The 19,224-nt window shown below is 35.3% G+C and overlaps 1 protein-coding gene across 6 annotated transcripts in view; it reads right to left on the bottom strand.

Moving 5' to 3' along the window:
- Window positions 1-19,224, bottom strand: part of Klhl5 (kelch like family member 5) — a 59,972-nt gene that overhangs the window by 24,111 nt on the left and 16,637 nt on the right. For 2 of the 6 annotated variants that reach the window (XM_042678240.1, XM_042678239.1), the window contains exons 2-6: window positions 17,839-18,317; window positions 16,634-16,729; window positions 9,083-9,262; window positions 5,833-5,969; window positions 5,124-5,320 (exon numbers count right to left, since the gene is read on the bottom strand). In XM_042678240.1, the coding sequence (XP_042534174.1) occupies window positions 5,124-5,320; window positions 5,833-5,969; window positions 9,083-9,262; window positions 16,634-16,729; window positions 17,839-18,287 (1,059 nt within the window). In that variant the 5' untranslated portion in view covers window positions 18,288-18,317. Of the gene's footprint in view, window positions 1-5,123; window positions 5,321-5,832; window positions 5,970-9,082; window positions 9,263-11,689; window positions 11,746-16,633; window positions 16,730-17,838; window positions 18,318-19,224 lie in introns of those variants that run through there. The other 4 variants (XM_042678245.1, XM_042678243.1, XM_042678241.1 and 1 more) reach the window with 3 other exon arrangements.

Genomic DNA, 19,224 nt, shown 5'->3' with positions numbered 1-19,224 from the left:
ATGAGTTCTAGGTTAGACTGGGCTACGTATCAAGTTTGAGGCCACAATGGAGTAGGTAGCCAGACTGTTTCAAGCAAGCGAATGGCAAACACACAGAAAGAATTTAGATAATGGTGGAGCCAAATTAAGCTTCAAGTTGTCTTATCCAGAAACCACCTCAGGCTAACTAGACTTCCTCATACAGTTCTAGACCACAGCCTTTTTATACCCTACCTGAGAAAAGTCCTAAAACCAAATTGGCCTTTTGTTCTTGTTATTTTTTGAGATAAAATCTGGTTAGTAGTCTAGGTCATGCTTGAACACATTATCTTCTTGCCTCCTAAATTACAGGTATGCAATACTATGTCTAGATCAAAAGTATTATAAGACTACCAGTGATACTAGGTCTGTTTTGAAAACCTGAATCTCTTTTAGTCTGATTTATGTACAAAGTTATTTTGCTCACAGGAGAAAGAAACAAAGCAAAAGTGTATAATGAGGAAGGTCATAGGACCAGGACCTTAGATGAAGATGACTCAGTCCAGGATGTACATGAGAATCGAGCCCTCTATAAGTTGAAGAAATGCTCTTCGGTGTGAGATGATTTCTACACGTTATTATGCTATGTAATCCAAAGAGAAGGAATGCCGACCCTGATTTGAAGATTTAAAAGTCTTAACACATGGACAGTTAACATTGTTAAATAAAAATGCAAATACTGGACATATGTGGTTCCCTAATGTTTTCTAATCCTTCCTAAGGTACTATTCCTAGATTACTATAGGGTTTCAGTAAAGTAGCTATTTAAATTAGAGCTAGAGATAAGATCTGTCAACAACTACCTTCTATATTAACATGGAATCATATATTCTATTTAGCCTGTGGTAATCTGAGTGAGATACTGTCTGATAATACATCTTGGGGTGACATTCCTTCCAGCAGAAATTCTTCAGAGGAAAAAGCATTCATAAATAATTAACTAAATCCAATCACTCCAATTCATCATGGTTTGTTAAAACATACCCAAATGAATCTATTTTAAGTGATTGATGATCATTTTCAGAAAGATATTTTAATAAAATTTCAACACTGGAATGGCTTCAAGCAAATTGTTCTGCTCAACTGTTTAACTGACATTATAAAATGATTCGGTAACACTCACAGTAAGAGTTATAAAAAAAAAGTTATAAAAATGTTAAAAGTGGGCTGAACTTTAGCTCAGAGGTAGAGTACATATGTGGGAGCCTGGGTTCAATTCCCAGGACTGGGGAAAAAAAAGTTAAAACTCTCAACTCAGTTACTCTTCTTCTAATTTAAACCTTAACAAAGCCCAATGTCCAACAATACTTCTTTGTAATATTATGTAGAGTACTAAATACTCTCAGTTAGTCTAACTGATAGACTGATGGAAAGAAACAAAATGTCCAACCAGAACTTGTAACCCAAGAGACTTTTAAAACAGGCAAAGGAAATTTCAAGGACATACAGAATCATCCCTTATTCTATTACATCCCTTACTAATTGCAGCTTCACTGTCTCAGGGGTTAAAAAAAATGTAAATAGTGATTCCTCACCTATTGTGGGATCTATGTTCCAGAGACCCCCGTGACAGATAAAAATCCGCAAAGTAGCAGTAAGTGAACTGTGATATGGTGAGGGATGACTATCTAATGCTGCTACTTTGTGGATTTTCACCTACCAAGGGGGTCTCTGGAATGTAACTCAAGATACATGTGAGGGATCACTGTATGTACGTATGTTTATGTATGTATGTATGTATGCATGAATGCATATATGTTTAGAGAAATCCAAACATGTGTTCTGGTAGCTTAAAAGTCTGGTGTGCAGCATGAGCAACATATTCGTACAATACTGGTGTAACTATTGCTGTGTTTTCAAATATTATTAACTACATTTCATCAACAATAAAATCACTTAGAGAGATAATCATTTGATGTTATTTGTTAATGTTTCTATTTCACAGCAATACCCTTTGCATTCTAGCATAACTTACATTAAGTAAAAATTGAGTTTTTCAACAAATTACACTACTGAACCAAACAAAAGTCTATGCAAAAGCATTATTTTGCTCTTAAAAAGGGTATTTTAGCAGAATTTAATGTTTTTGTGAGTTTCGTAGATTTAGAAACAAAATTCAAATTGTAAAATTAACAGTTGCTCTTTGTTTTGGTACCAAACATTTGTCTTTTACCTGTTTGTAATGGTATAATTGTCTAGACTTGTTTTTTAGAAGTTAAATGGCTTGGTCAGTGGGAGTTGGAACTAAAGGAACAGTTTCCACTCTAGGTTCCCAAAAAGGAACTCCTTCTCCTGAATTCTTACTTGTATTGTGCAATATCTTTAAACAGACACAGTACTGGCATAGCGTTATGCTTCTTTTTTCATTTGGGTAACACTGAGGGTTGAATTCAGTGTCTTGTGCTTGCCTTAAGAGTGTTCTACTACATGGGTCACACTTTGAAACTTTTTTGCTTTAGGTTATTTTTCAGAATCTCAGGCTAGCCTCAGGAATATTCTTCCCAAGTAGCTGGGATAAGAATAGGATTATAACTGTGAGCCACTGTGCCTATCCTTTACTTCACATATATATATTGTGCTAGTCTTGGAGCTTGAACTCAGGGCCTGGGCACTGACCCTGAGCTTCTTTGGCTCAAAGCTAATGCTCACCACTTGAGCCACAGTGCCACTTCAGGCCTTTTCTGAGTAGTTTATTGGAGATAAGAGTCTCACAGACCTTCCTCCCGAGCTGGCTTCCAACCATGATACTCAGATCTCAGTCTCTTGAGTAACTAGGATTATAGGTATGAACCATCAGTGCCCAGCTTTTACTTCACATTTTAAAATATGTTTTAGAATACAAGAAATATATAGGCCACTAAAAGCTTGCTAGAATGGTGCCCTTTCCCCTTTGGAATAGTTTGTAAGCAAATGAAATTACTGAAGAACTTAAAATGAAGATTGAATTTTGCTATACATTTTTATTCAGTTCCCATAGCAACAATTCAAATCAGACAATCTGCCTCTAAATTACTTATTGTTATTAGAATTCTACTTCACATGCTGTTCAAACTAAGTAATGTTAAGTAATGACCTTGAAGGGAAAAAAAAAACTCTACCACAACTAATTGGCTATAAAAATAGTTTTAAAAACAGCTAGCTAATTTAAATTTAATTTATGTCGAGGCTTAAAGCAGCAATCATGCCACTATTGTAAACAAATGGAGTGACCTAAATGCATGCAAATGTTTTCACATGAGAAAAACTCCTGTGTAGGAAAGAAATATTAAGTTATAAGTTATTAGCGGGGCTGGGAAGGTGGCTCAGTGCTAAGAGTGCTTGCCTTGTATGCATGAGATCCTGGGTTCGATTCCTCAGCACCACATAAGCAGAAAAAGCTGGAAGTGGAGCTGTGGCTCAAATGGTAGAGTGTTAGCCTTGAGCTGAAGAGCTGAGGGACAGCACCCAGGCCCAGAGTTCAGGCCCCACATCGACAAAAAATAAATAAATAAAAAAATAAAGTTATTAGGAAGAAAAAAACCCATTATAAATTTATCTTTTTCCAAAAGTATTTGAAGCTGCATATGTAAGGTTATAATATCTAAAAAGAAGGATACAGATTGAGGGGTAAGGGATTTCAAAGGATTTAATTAAGAAATATTAGGTGAAAACCATACTGGTTCTGTATATTACTGTCCTATTATATAATCTCTTATTTTTTCACTTGAGGCCCTGTGACAATCATCATCCTTGAGAATGTGAGTTGTAGTTTTATGTGATTGTTTACTCACATTTAAATCCTATTGACTTGAATAGAGTAAATATCAAACTTGATTCACTCATATAATCCTCACATCAAGCTTATGTTCCCAATAGTTGGCAAACATCTATTCATCTATTCTTACTCTTATGAAAATTCCTAAAGCACTGTCAATCTCTTCACAGACAAACCAACTCAATAGCAGCATGGAGGAGGGAGGACTAGGATGTTGGTATAATTAGCAATGTGGACAACTACATGCAGGTACACTGATGTTCACATTCTTTTTTCTCTTAGAATTTGTGCTGCCCTAGTTGAAGGTCTTAAAGCAACACACTGAAACCATTGCCTATGATAGCATGGTAAGATTGGCTGTTCATAATAAAATCCACACACCTTCCTTCCTTGTACCATCTACTATTAAGACTCAAGACTGGTTCTAAAAATATGCTTTCAACATGCCCTTCTTTTCTTACTATCTGACATCAATCCATATTCTATTACCCTTTAAGCTGCCATTCAGAACCTTCTCTATGATATATATATGTGATATATATATATATGTGATATGATATATATATATATATATATATATATATATATATATTCAATTAATTTTTTTTTTTTTGGTCATGGGACTTGAACTCTGGGCCTGGGTGCTGTCCCTGAGTTCTTCAGCTCAAGGCTAGTGCTCTACCACTTTGAGCCACAGCATCATTTCTGGTTTTCTGGTGGTTAATTGGAGATAAGTCTCATGGACTTTCCTGCCCAAGCTGGCTTTGAACCATGATCCGCAGATTTCAGCCTCCTGAGTAGTTAGGATTACAGGTGTGCGCCACTGGCACCTGGCTTTGATGATGTATATTTAAGCACATAAGTAATAAGAATGTTGCCCTTCATGGCTACAAATACTTCATAAATGCAATCAGATTTATCCTTAAGAAAAAGTCTTCTAGCTAGTCCTCTTATCATTTGTATTAACATTGTATCAATATATAAACCACTCTTGCCTATTTCCATCAATGTTTATGTTGATAATTATGAGATTCATCCATGGGCTGCAAAGTAAAATGCTTGGTGAACTCTGACTTTAGAAAGCAGCAGATCTGAAAGTATTATATGGAATAGTACACTAGGCCACTGCCCCACTTCTTACTGATTGCAAAAACTTAGGTCTCATCTGTCAGTAGAAATATTGCTTAGTGCTTTACCCCTTCATAACAAACTGAAAATATGACATGCTAGACTATGAACCTAAACCTCAAGACACACAGCAAAGCCATGTGAAAACAACATGCAGACAAGCCTTCAACAATAAGGAATAAGGTAAAGAGGTTATGCTTTCCTTCTTTCAAACAATACATACCATCGTATAATTGTGAGCCACTTTATGCAAATCTGTACAACCTTGGGCATCAGCAAAAGAACGGATTCCAAGACAGTTGGATGGATGAAGTTGTTTCATTAAAAACTTACAGCATGCTTCCACAACCTGTGAAAGCTGAAGGAGGCAGGCTGTGGACAACAGGCACTCAATATTATCTTCTTTCAATTCTAGGCGGCCTTAATGATAAGAAGAAATATCATTAATTATGGAGTACGTGACTCTTCTTCATAAAATAACTGAAGGATAAGATTTCTAAATTAAGAACTCATTGCATGTATTGCAATCTAGAAGGCTTAAGACATTTCAGAGAAATTACTAAATGGATAAAATACATATGCAAGCTGTTTTGTGACCTCTGCTAAAAAAAAATCTAAAAAACTCAGTATTTAAAAATGATTTATTAGTTGGTAACTATCTACTCTACATAAGTCTCAAATTCTAAAGGAAAAAATTTTGACTATTTGTATCACTCATTGATTTATATATTAATATTTTAGCATACTATTCAAACACTCTAACCATTTTAGAGGCTTTAATATGGAGATTTTAACCTATTTACGTATGATAAGGTGATGATGACAATAGCAGAACTAGACTACCACTTATGGAATGTTTTGTTAAAAGCAGAAACCTGAAATCTAATTACATAAATCTAAGTGGCTTTAACTGACATGATCAGACTTATTACCTGTATATGCATACTGAATCAAGGCCCATAATGAGTTCGGTTCTACACCTTCCATTTTTATTTCTTCTTGTCTTGCCTCTCTGACATCATTAGTAAACATGGCAGCAAAATAATCTGAGACAGAGGAGAGCACCAATCTGAGAACACATTGGAAAAAAAAAATCAGTGACCACATTAATGCTCGTGCTTTATCTTCTCTTCTCATTCGCTACCCTTAGACAGTCCATAGTACTGGGAAACTCATCTTAAGTTTGACAAATTGGCTTTATGCTCTACTTCCTTCCTCTGAAATTTTTCTGCTGAGATAATGATTTACCTGCTCACTATGCAGATACCACTTTCTCACATCAAGAAAATAGCCAATAGCATGAAGCCAATTATATTTTTTAAAAAAGGAAAATGCAACAGCCATTTTCTGTTTATTTATTTATTTATTTTGGCCTGGGTGCTACCCTGGTCTGGCTTCAAAACAATCCTCAGATCCAGCCTCCTGAGTTGGCTAGGAGGACAAGCATGAGGCACTAGTGCCCAGCTCTTTATCATTTTTGAAGATATAAGCAATTTTTAGAAGTAGTACATATTTAAGTGACATTTGAAAATGATTTTATTAAGTTATTTTTCACTTCTATAACACTTTAAATATTGTAGCATATGATATGTGTTTCAATATAAAATTATAGTATTTATAATACTATAAATCTATTACATTAAAACAAACTTACAGTATGTTATAGTATGTCTGTCAAATTTCGGAGTCATATTTATGGTATATATATTTGGAGTATATTTTAGGTATATATGTATATAAAACATATATCACATGTATTATATAGTTTATATATAACACATATATGCATATACTTCTTTTCATTTATGGGTCTTGATGGTATTTATATGTAAGAATATTTATGCAGAGTTACTCAATTCACTTTTGAAAGAATTAATATTATGATATAAACAACAGACAAAGGTCTTTTTGTGTCTCTAACTTCAGTCTCCTTCCTTTTCAGGAATGGTTTGCTGAGTAATAAGTTTGCCAAATTGCTCTCCAAAGGCTGTACCAATTCAGACCCCTCACCAGCCTTGTGTAAGAGCCAAGGATTCCTTACAATACTGTCAGATTCTTAAATTTCTGACCATTTACAAGATGTTAAATGCTATCTCACTGTTGCTTTAACAGTCCTTTTCCTGATTACTAGGGTGGCTGAAGAGTTTTCAAATATTTATGGGCCATCCTGGTTCCTTCTTTGAAGAACTGCCCATTTATCCCTCCCTCCCTAACTTCTGCTCTCTTCCGCTTCCTCCCTTTTTTTTTTCCCTGCGGCAAACAAATACTACTGAACACTTAAAAAATAATGATATACGCTTATGATAAAGTGTACAAAGTAGACAAAACTTCCTTCTCAGTAAGATCTTAGATTTTTGAAGGGAGATAAAAGATGATAACAGGTATAGTGGGGAAAGTAGGGAAAGATGAATAGGGAATGGATGGGGAGTTTAACAGTTTTACTGGAATGTGGTATTTGGGCAAAAGCATGAGGGAGGTGAAGGACTTCATCATACAAGTATCTGAGAACAGTATTTGGGCAGAAGCAGTGTGTCTGGTATGTTCAAGGAAATCTAAAGAGGACTATATGACCCATAAAGAGTAAGCAAGGAAAGCAATGGGGAAAACATTTGAGAATTCAAGGCAGGCTGGGTGATATAGGTCATTGAGTACTCTGGCTCTCATATTCAGTGATGTCAAGTGCCAATGAAATGTCTGATCAGAGAAGTGACTCAGTCTGAGTTCCAGTGTAAAGATTCATTCAGGCAGCTGTGTTAAAACATAATGCAGTGAAGCTCACACCTGTTACCCCAGCTACCTGGGAGACAGATAAAGGACTGTGTCTCTAAACCATATCAAAGTTAAAACAAGCTGGATGTGATGGCTCATGCCTCTCGGGTGGGAGGCAGAGATAGGATTGTGCTCTGATGCTGCTCAGGCAAAAGTTTGAACATCTACTTAAAAAACAAAATGGGAGCAAAGGACTGGCGACAAGGCTTAAGTAGTACAGCAAGGTTTGCCTACAAAGCATGTGGTCCTGAATTCAATCCCCAGTACTGACAAATAAACAGGAAAGAGAATGAAGGGAGAAAGGATGAAGCATGGAGCAGATTTAGGAGGTAACATGAGTAATCTACATGAGAAGATTGAGAGCTAATGCAACCATAACAGCAATGGTAATAAGTTCATTTTTGCAAATACTGGGTTTGAGATTCTTCTATGAAATTCTTGTTAACATTTGCAATATCTTCTCTAATAAATCTATGTTCATAACATGGAATTCCCATCATAGTTTATAGAAGTATCTCATTAATGCTGACAATTACAACACTAAACTCATTCTTTGCAATGCTTTTGCTTCTACTTTGTAGGGTTTTACAAAACTTTTGGGAGAGTGTTAATTAGTGTTGAAAGGCATTAAAGAAAACCCCTCTGGGTTCACAGTGGTAATTAACGATGAACAAATGAATAAATACAGAATTGTGAGAAGAAAATGAACTGTTCTTTTTTAAACAGGCCTTTTAATTTGCTTACTTTAATAAATACATAATTTAAACTAACACCATTTTTCATACTTTTTAGAGATCAGCAAACAGAAACTAGGATAAAGGTGAACTTTAAAATCTGTTAGGTAGGAATGTAGCTCAGTGGTAAAGCCCAGGCATAAGTCAGCAGCACTTAAATAAATAATCTAAAAATTGTTCACTTTTGTAACTCTATTTTGCTTTAACTACCTGCCAACTTGAACTTCCATTAAGTTTATTTGAAGTGTTCAATAGCTAAGCCAAGTGTGGTTGTGTGTCTTGTAATCCTGACACTCAAGAGGCTAAGGCAGGAGGATTGCAAGTTTGAGACAAGTAAGGACTCTGTCTCAGAAAACAAACCTACAGAAAACAAAACAAAACTAACAGTAAGTATTTAATAGGTAGAATATTACATAAAAAGTGCTTATAATGGCCAAAATTTATACAAAAGAATATTGACTGGTTAGGGTTAATGTGTTTTGTTTTTTGTGCTTCTACAAAGACAAAAACAATCTCTTATGCTCACTTAATATGTAGTAACCATATGCACTGTTTGTGGAAATTCCATGAGACATGCTTGGGACCAAAAGCATAACAGCTAATTGGCATAATTGACCTCACCATCTATAACTGAATTATTTAGGAAATATTTCACGTAACTAGAAATGAGAAAAGTTACCTGTGAGCTGGAATTCTTCGATCACCAGCAACTAAAATTACATCACATAACTGTTTATGTCTCAAATAGTTTTCCATTTTTTTAAATGTTTGCTCAGCATGATTAAGGGCTTGAAAAAATTCATCTGATGAACATGGTTCCATGGTATGGCAAGATGATGTCTGACTACTATTGGAAGTCCTGAAAAAAAAGAAAACACATTTTGAAATATTACTATCATACTGAAAACACCTTTCCTAGTAAGCCCTGTTAAAGCCTTCAAATGTATTGGAAAAAACAATGCCAATCAGTATTAATGTATGGTCACTCAATATGTTACTTTTATGAGGCAGGATCTTTTTTCTGTTTTTTTCCTCTTTATTGTTATTATAAAGGTAATATACAAAGAGATTATAGTTACATAAGTCACATAATGAGTACATTTCTTCTGGGACAATGTCATTCCTTCCCTCATTCTCTCCCAGTTTTTTTCTTTTTTCCTGTCCTCACCCACAAGTTCTACAGTCATTTTTCACATAGTGTCTAGTGAGTACTACTGCTGCATTGGTTTGAGTCAAGATCTTGATATTCAGCCAGGCTTGCTTCAAACTTACAATCCACCTCCCTCAGTCTTCCAAATGCTGGGATTATAGACATGTGACACACCCTGCCTACACTGATTACTTTTGCTTTTTAAAACCAACGAAGGCTCAAATCATTTGTGTGTCTATAAACACTAAGTGAATGAGTCATTTATCTGCTAGCTAATAGTTACATATATTCTTTATAGAGCCAAGCTATATAATATTGATAACCTTATCACTAACACTATATTTAATGGTGTAAGAAATCATTCTGTTCTTATGTCTGAAGGCAACAAAGCAATTAAAATGTTTTGGATATATAAATCCTAGTCATCCATTACTTAAAAATGGGTTATACTGCACAGTTCATTTACTAAATACACTGTCATAAAAACAAGTGTTATAAATCTTCTGACTCCTTGGCTAGTCCTCAAAAGCCCAGATAATCCATAATATATATTAAATAAGTTAGATTAAAGCAAAACCCAGGGGTTTAAAACATGATTTGAAATTTGCAAATTTTAATTTGAGAAGCATGTTTGCCAGTAGGCATATGCCACCAAGCTTGAAAGTCAAGTAATTGATATCCATCAGTTACACAATCAACAAAAGTCACCAGTTTAGTTCCCACTTCTTAACACATTTTAACAATACTAAGATTCTGATGAATGCTTTGTTGTATCAAGCTTTTCTCTATCTTGAGATTTTTCTTAATACAACTATTGAGTAATCTCATCAAAAACAAGAAAGACGAAAGTTTTCACTTTTTTTTTGGTTGGTCATGGGGCTTAAACTCTGGGCCTGAGCGCTGTCCCCTCACTCTTCAGTTCAAGGTGAGCGCTCTACTACTCCAGCCACAGTGCCACTTCTGGGTTTTTTCCCAGTGGTTTATCGGAGATAAGAGTCTCACAGACTTTCCTGCCTAGGTTGGGAACCACGATTCTTGGATCTCAGCCTCCTGAGTAGCGGGGATTATAGGCGTGAGCCACCGGCGCCCAGGCAAGTTTTCACTTTTTAAAGCCAAGTGCTTCGTCAAGCGTTGTAGCATTTATTCATGATAGAAAAGGCTATAGAAGAGACTACTCTGTGATCACTGACCCCCTTCTTCTTTCTCTCTTATGATTATGGCCAGACAGCATTTCCTAGACTCTCTTACAGATCGTCTTATGTTGGAAATGAATTGTTATCCCACAGTTCACCTTAGCTGGTGTGGCTAAGAGCAGCATGGCTTTCCTATACTTTCCCCATCTACATGCTGACTGGAGAAGACTGGGGTCTTAGATGAAGAGATCAAATACAAGAAAGGCCATTGAAACAAGAATGGTTATATATAGAGTACGCTCACAACAACTTATATTTGACTGAGATTTATGTGTTTCTCAAGCTAGCAGTACTTTGACATAAATGTTCTCCTAGTCCATTGCATTTTCAGTGCTTTATAAACATAAAAAGTGCACATGGCCTGTGGATGTAGCTCAGTGGTAAAAGCATGTATTTAGCATGTGGGAGGCCCTAGGTTCAATTCTGTCCCCTGCAGCACCCCCTACTTCCCCCCTAAAAAACCATCATTAATCTCATTATGAGAAAAAAATTCTAATTTTTGAGAGCCACAAATTCCTTTAAGAACAAAGTAAATAAATCAAATACTCATTTCTTGTATTTAAATTATCAATAATGACAAAACGAGTTAAGTCGATTATTTTTTGAGTGAACTGCCACCATTCAAACCAAACATAAGCACTTACAATATTGAATTCTGAAAGAACAACATTTTATAAAACTTTCATCAGTGATTATTACAAGCAAACTTGGATGCTGATCTAAGCCCAATTACTGGATACATCATCTCATTTCTTATCAAGAACTTGGTGTTTTGTGTTCAGATCCTGAAACAAATCAGTATACTATGAGGGAGTCCTGCCACCTGGGGCCCCACTTCCTGAGGCTCATTCACTACATCTGAAATGAGACCTGATCCCTATTTTTCAGAAACCCTACAGGCAATCCTAACATCTGTCACAGGCTGAGGACTGTCAGCACTCACCTAATCCAAGAGATGAGTATAATAAAAAGTCAGTCCATGATGAACCCACAGTTCAAAACACTGACATACACAATGAATACTCCATCACGTAAAGTAAATTTCCCTGGATAAAATAATTTAACAACATAAGTTAAACTGAGTGTTAATTTCAAAATGAACATATAGGTAAAACACCATATATATTTATAAATATGTATATATATATAAACAAAAACCATAACACTTCAAACTTCTTTATGTATTGTCAAGTCTTCAAATGCCATCACATGTTAAATGAACAAGGAGATATTTCATAATGTGGGTATAGAAATCACTTTCCTTGTTCCAAATGCAAGGTCGAGGCCAAGGTCAAAAGAAGTGTAAGTAGGTCTGGGAGTATGACTCAAGTGGCGAAGCACCTGCCTAACAAGCACAAGGCCTTCACTTAAATTTCCAGGATCTTCTAAAAAAGTGCAAGCTTTTCATCTGAGTCTTATAGAAAAGTAAAGCCATCACTCATGAAAGACCACATTAAGAGTAAGCAACAGAACTATTCAACAGACTTAAACAGCTGCATAAAAACAATTCTTGCTTTTATTTTTTAAAGACATTTAGGACTTTGTAAAAGCAATTAAAAATGAATTTGCTTAAACAAAGAATTTACTGCTCATCCACCTAACTTTAGACCATTAAACTATAGTTTAATGTACTGAAATGTAATGACATACACAATTTTCACAAGTAGAAAGAAACTATTCAGTCATTTAATTCAACTGCCTTATACATCATCTCATTTGCAGATAAGAAGTTTTGAGATCCCAAATGGCCAAAGTGTCAAAGCCAGGATTAGATGATATCAAAGCTGGTCAAATCATCTGTGAGGGTATGGGATTTTCATTTACCTTTACACTGAGGCAATGAGTGCTAGGACTGAGGTTTTAAAGGGAGAACGGTAGTTCAACAGAAAAAAAAAAGACTAGTTTGAAAGATTTTAGACAAAAGTTCATTGCAGTCCTGTGACTGTACCTTAGCTATGTGTAAGAACAAGCGTCTCAGGTTTCATAGTGATCATACATATCACTGTCCCTGACTGAACTTTCTGATCTTCAGAGGATGATATAAATACTTCCTCTTCCTTTTCCTATGTGTTTTAGTTTGGTCATGAGGATTTGCACTAGGATTTTTTTTTCCTTTTGACATGGTTTTACTACATACTCAGGCTAGCCTGGAAATCATATTCTACATGCTTCTGCCTATTGAGTGCTGGGATTACAAAAGTGTCACATATCTGACTTGATACCAGGATTAAAAAAACTAATTAAAAATATCTTTAAATGATTGTACAAGTTTCAATTCAACACAACAATTTATGTGTGTAATGCATCTTGATCAGTGTAACCTCTTCTACCATTTTCCCTTCCACCCAAATCTTGATTATTTAAAATTTTTTATTTAGCATTAAAAATTAAGTTTCTACTGTCTGTAGAATTACAGTTGAACAGTAGACATGAAGGTACAAAAAATGGACAAATCATAATAAAACTCAACTGTATGCAACTAATATACACTAACAAAAACAAAACAAATAATATGGACCTACGCTTGATGGTCCAAATCTTTAAAATCTCAGAGGGATGAGAGATTTCTTTCTTTCTCATTTAGGATTTACTCCCTTGATTGTGTTGCAGAAGACAGACACCAGAAGTGTCATGTTTCCTGTGTATCTTTTTTTACCACCCCAAGAACTGGAGTTGGAACTCAGGGCCTGGGCAGCTGGGTTTAGCTTTTTTACTCAAGGCTGGTGCTCTACCAGCTAAGTCATAGCTCCACTTCCGGCTTTTCGTAGTTTACTGAAGATAAGAGTCTCACAGACTTTCCTGCCAGGGCTGATTTTGAACCAAGATCCTCAGATCTCAGTCCCTAGAGTAGTTAGGATTACAGGGTGAGCTCTCAGCACTGTCTTACATATTATAAAGCAGCTTCAAAATTCCACTTCATGGCTCAATATTCCTTCATGGAGTAATTTTTCAAGAGAAGTTTCTATTTTTGTGGCACTTTTCCTCCAAACTCCTAATTCTGGTCTAGTCATTAGAAAAAGACAAATCCCAACAAGTAACAAAACACCAAAGTCATGAAAAGCAAGATAAATCCAAGAAACCATCACAACCATGAGGCACATAAAAAGACATAACTTCATACAGTATGATATATTGGGTCAGGTCCTGGAGCAGGAAATGGGCATTAGGTAAAACAACATCAACAACAACAACAACAAACCCATAAAACTTAGGAAATCTGAATATTGTGGACTTCAACTAAAAATAACATCAGGCCAGGACCCAATGACTCATACCTGTAATCCCAGCTACTCAGGAGTCTGAGATCTGAAGTTTGTGGTTCAAGTCAGCCTTGGCAGGAAAGTCCATGAGACTCTTATCTCCAACTAACCACCAGAAAACTGGAAGTTGAGCTATGGCTCAAAGTGGTAGAGTGCCAGCCTTAAGCAAAAGAGCTCAGGGACAATGCCTAGACCCTGAATTCAAGCCTCACAATTGACCAGCACCACCCCCCAAAAAAGATAACAACAATATTGATTCACTAAAGTAATGATGTACTATATTAAAGTGCGATATAAATAACAAAAAATTCAGCATGGGATATTAACATATATATTACATATTCCACACTGTACATCACTAATATACACATATGTAGGTATATATAAGTGTATAGTACTGTTTTTATTTTTTATAAATTTTAAGCTAAAGTTCTTTTTTTTTTTTTTTTGGTCCGGTTGTGGGGCCTGAACTCTGGGCCTGGGCGCTGTCCCTCAGCTCTTCAGCTCAAGGCTAGCGCTCTACCACTTGAGCCACAGCGCCACTTCCGGCTTTTTTTCTTTTTGCTTATGTGGTGCTGAGGAATCGAACCCAGGGCCTCTGGCATGCAAGGCAAGCGCTCTACCACTGAGCCAACTTCCCAGCCCTAAAGTTCTTTTTTTAAATGCAGCTCTTTTACTTACTAACCTTGAGCAAGTTACTTAGTCTTTCTGTGTCTCATTTGTTTCATCTGCAAATAACAGTAACTATTTAATCTGCTGTGAAGGGTAAAAGAATCCATTTATTAGTATGTTTAGAACTTCCTGTATGCCTTGTATTAGATAGATAGTGATTATTTTGGAACTTTTAAAAAGTGAAACCTTATACAAATTGAGTAAAAAGTCTAAAATCTAAAATATTAAACTAATTTATAAACAAGATTTGAAATAAGGAAATTCCCCTCAGTTTAAAAGATTTTGCCACAAGTTACATTAACTTCTGAGTGAGCAAATTAGTTAAAGTATAAATTTTGTTTTATACTGTGTTCAACATCATGGTTACCACATAAACCCTGTTAAGAATTTGTCTGGAATTGAGGTTTTAGCAATCTATAGTTCATATGATTTTGTTTAGAGTCTAAACTTCCCAATGATATAAAAAATGAGATTTTTCTTAAAAATCTCGAGTTTATATTTTAATATCAATGACTTAATTATTCTTGTGGAGAGATAGTGAATAGGCTATAGACTCAAGATCAAAGTAAAAAGGCAGGACATTTTAAAACCATTTAGATAGTAAAATGACCAGGAGTCTAATGTTCAGGCACATACTTCTCTTAGCTAGAAATATATCTGGTAAATCATATTATTTACATATGCTCCTAACTCCAGCTTTATTTTATATTTATTTTTTTCCAGGGCTGAGGACCGAACCCAGGGCCTTGCGCATGCCGGGAAGGTGCCCTTCCGCTGGGCTAAACGCTCAGCCCCTTAACTCCAACTTTAAATATCCTGATCCACTGAGGGTGTTGTGATTCTAAATATGAAAAAAATCACTCAGCATTCTTCTACTTTTTCTAATACCTGAACAATTCAGTTTACATTCTGAGATCTATGTAAATATTATAACTATTTACAGAAGTCACTATGGGCTGGGACCATGGCTCAAATGATAGAGCACTTACCTCATATGTATATATTTCTTAATTATGTTTTAGTATCTTAAGATATCAATCTATAATGTATTCAAAATATTTCCTATATGTTATTTACAAATATTATATGATAAATAAAATTGTTTCCAAGTTAAATATAAGTATTTGATGAATGTTATTGAAATCTCTTTTGACATTAACCATGATAGATAGGCTTTGATTTGTTTATTATAGGACAACCACTTAGAGAAGTCAGGATGTTCACTTAATCAAAAAACTGAGGCAAATAAATATATCTTTGGGACAAGGTCAAATATTAACTTTATTTTTGAAATAATACTGTGGAAAAGTTTGGTCTCTGAAATGCAAACTATCTACTACCATCGTACTTAGATCAGTCTTCTTGATTAATAGTTTTAAAATAACTGTTTGCTCTAGGTTTTTAAAGCACCATTTTCATTTTGATCTATCAATGTCGATCTAAAATTCTTGAAAAATTCATATAGCAATCTCTCAGTACAACATATTTCTTTTCTTTCATAACAAATGCCCCATCAAGATGATATTTCACCATGCTATACCAAATAATAGATGATTTAAATTCAGGTGTTATCAGCTATGCAAATTACCATTGTTGTGAGGAAGTAAATTATGGTGACCACTATCCTTCCTGAGATTAAACATAATTTTTCTAGGAACTAGATTCATGTTAAGAATTTTATGACCTATGTTGTAAAGGATGAATATTTCCGTTTTGAAAAAACTTTGTAATTCAATTTTCAAATGGAACAATGATTATCCCTTAGTTCCTCACAAAAAATGATGCACCTTTTACTGTGCAAGTTGTTCTCTTTATGGCAACAAGTATCCACAGAAAATACGAAACAATGAAATACCCTACCTGAGTGATCTCTGAAACAAAATTAGTAGTTTTCTGGTCCCTTACAACAATGCCAAGTCATGAACTAATTTAAAAAAATTAAATGCACTATTTACCTATGTAAAGATATTCCCTCTCCATTATACAACTGATTACAGATGACTGGTCTATTTTTTCTATCATTCCAACACCACAATTCAGAATTCCATGTTCTGAAGGTTAGAAGAGTGAAAGATAGTAGTAAATATCCTCAATCGGGAGATCTATGCATACATGAATTAATTTTATTTCAATCCCTTTTGATGCTTATATCAACAATAACAAAGCAAAACCTGCAAAGAAATTTTAAGTCAAATGATACACTACTTGTCTTTTAGCTATTTAGAAATATTTTCCAATGAAAATGAATTAAAAAGATGACTTATGCTCTAACTTGTTAGACTATAATGTTATAGTTGTTCAAAATGATTAATAAGAAAATTCACTCCTAAAAAACAAACCAGATTCCAAGGGTGGTGAAGAAAATTATTTGTATGAAATTATTAGTTTTTTCTTTACTTCTGTTCTTCTAATTTATTCCCTGTCTTCCTGCCCCCCTTTGCACCAGTGGATGACAGCTAGTCCCTCTACATTCCTTTAAACTCTCCTAAAAAGAATGTCCTTTCTTTCTCTGAATAGCAGGAATCTAAATCTAAATAGCTGTAAAAGTGAAGGTAACAGGAATTAGTAGCTGTCATCTTGGAAAAGATGTGTTACCTGGTATTTCTCTGTATTAGTCAGGAGAGCAGCAACAGAAACAGGACAAAGAAATAACCACAGAAAAATAGTATTGACAACTAAAATGGTGTCAAAAATGGACAACTACCATGTGGGTCTCTGTAAAATCTTCATTTCCATTCAATTTAAAATGAGCATAATTGATCATAAGCTAAATTTGTTACAAAATTTTATACTATAGAAATGTCTTCTGTAGTTTTGCTATGCATTTAGAGAATAAATAAATAAAGCAAACCACTAGGTGATGATGCTTAAAATTGTTACTATATATTATTTTCAAAGCAAGTCAGATCTACACATGAAAGACAAACTATTTCAAAATGAATGCTATTTGTTATCTTTATAATTTTATAGAATTAATGTGGGAGCATTAAAAAAAACACTAACAAAAGTACTGCATGCTTATACCAAAATACTACTTAGGCAAGATGCTTGTAGATGTACATATAAGCATATATTTTAAACAATAAATACTACATTATTTTAGGACATTATAGAGAGTATACGCCCACACCCCATTTCTAACAGTAAGAAAATAATCAACCTGCATGAACTGGAATCAGATTCATTTTCTTCTTCGCTAGTGCCATCATCCACTTCTGGTCTATCCAGCCAATGTGCACCGCCACAATCTTCTGCTGTAAACTCAAATGCAGGGACTTCAGAGGTGGATGCCATTGGCCAAGAAGGTGAATTCTGAAAATCCAGTTGGCTGGACCTTCGGTAACCAATTGAAGCCAAAGGCAATTGTAGGCTACATGGATCTAAAAACTTTCTCCCACCGTTTGCTCCAGTCTGTCCTCGATTCCAAAATTCTCCCTGCTGGCTGTCAACTGCAGAATTAGGAGATGATGCTTGATGGCCAAACCACCTCCATCTGATTTTCAAAATCTGTTTCACATCAAACTCTTTACGAGAACCAGACATCCTCAGTGAAACCAAGTGATCGTCTAGGCAACGGGCAAAAAGCACTGCACACAGAGATATGTGCATCCAACCAAGACAAGAGAAGTATATGCCCTGCTGTACACAACAAACAGATTGAAAGGAAAATAAATCACATTCACATATATCTACATTTACTTGCATGCCAATATATCTATCAGATTATAAAGAACAAAGGATAATGAATAAAGATGAAACACGGTGGAACATTCCGTTCAATCACAGCAAACTCTGATCCACCTATCCTGAAGCAGCTAGACCACTTCCCGGCTCTCCTTTCCCAATCTGACCATTAGCTCTCACCAAACACTCACAGCATTCATTAAAGTCCTTTCAAATGCAGAATACCACCCCCTTTTCTTAGACCACAAATGACCGAGACAGAAAGCACTATCCCAGTGCAGTGTCTCAGTCTCTCCTGCTTACTGTATTAACTCTTTTATTGCTGAAACAAGAAATGGATTCCAGAGCATTTTCCTTTGTACTTAAAAAACACTTTACAACGGAGGCGTTCCTATTTTTAAATCAAGTTGCTAGATGAAATACCACAAAAAGAGTTCTGTAAAAAGCGTTTTTTAATTAGGTAAGTTATGACAAATGTCAACCTTTGCTCTTTGGATGAGGGTAAGAGTGGGAAGAAGTACAAAGGTGGGGCTCCAGATTGTTACCTTCCGCCTTTATCTGAAAAGGAGTGCGTTCAATTAATGAGGTAAGATTGTGGGAAAGACTTCATTTGAACAAAGAAGAATCAGAAGCAAAAGTTTGAAAACTACCAAGGTTTAAATTGTGACAGTTCTTACTCTTTTTCCAATAAATGACCTGACGCCAACATTGCTCTATATTTCAGACAGAGTCCCTTCCATTTAGTAGAATAGTTAAAATTTCTAAGATACTACTTAGGAAAAGGAAAATGTGGTACTTAAAGAGGCTGTTTCTTAGGTATACTGGTGTCTTAATTGGGGGTACCCCCTGTTGTTGGCAAAAC

The sequence above is a fragment of the Dipodomys spectabilis genome, unplaced genomic scaffold (assembly GCF_019054845.1).
Source record: "Dipodomys spectabilis isolate Male_0828 unplaced genomic scaffold, ASM1905484v1 ptg000043l, whole genome shotgun sequence".
Classification (NCBI taxonomy): Eukaryota; Metazoa; Chordata; class Mammalia; order Rodentia; family Heteromyidae; genus Dipodomys; species Dipodomys spectabilis.
The sequence above is the reverse complement of the archived record's forward strand: the minus strand, read 5'-3'. Positions and strand labels throughout refer to the sequence as shown.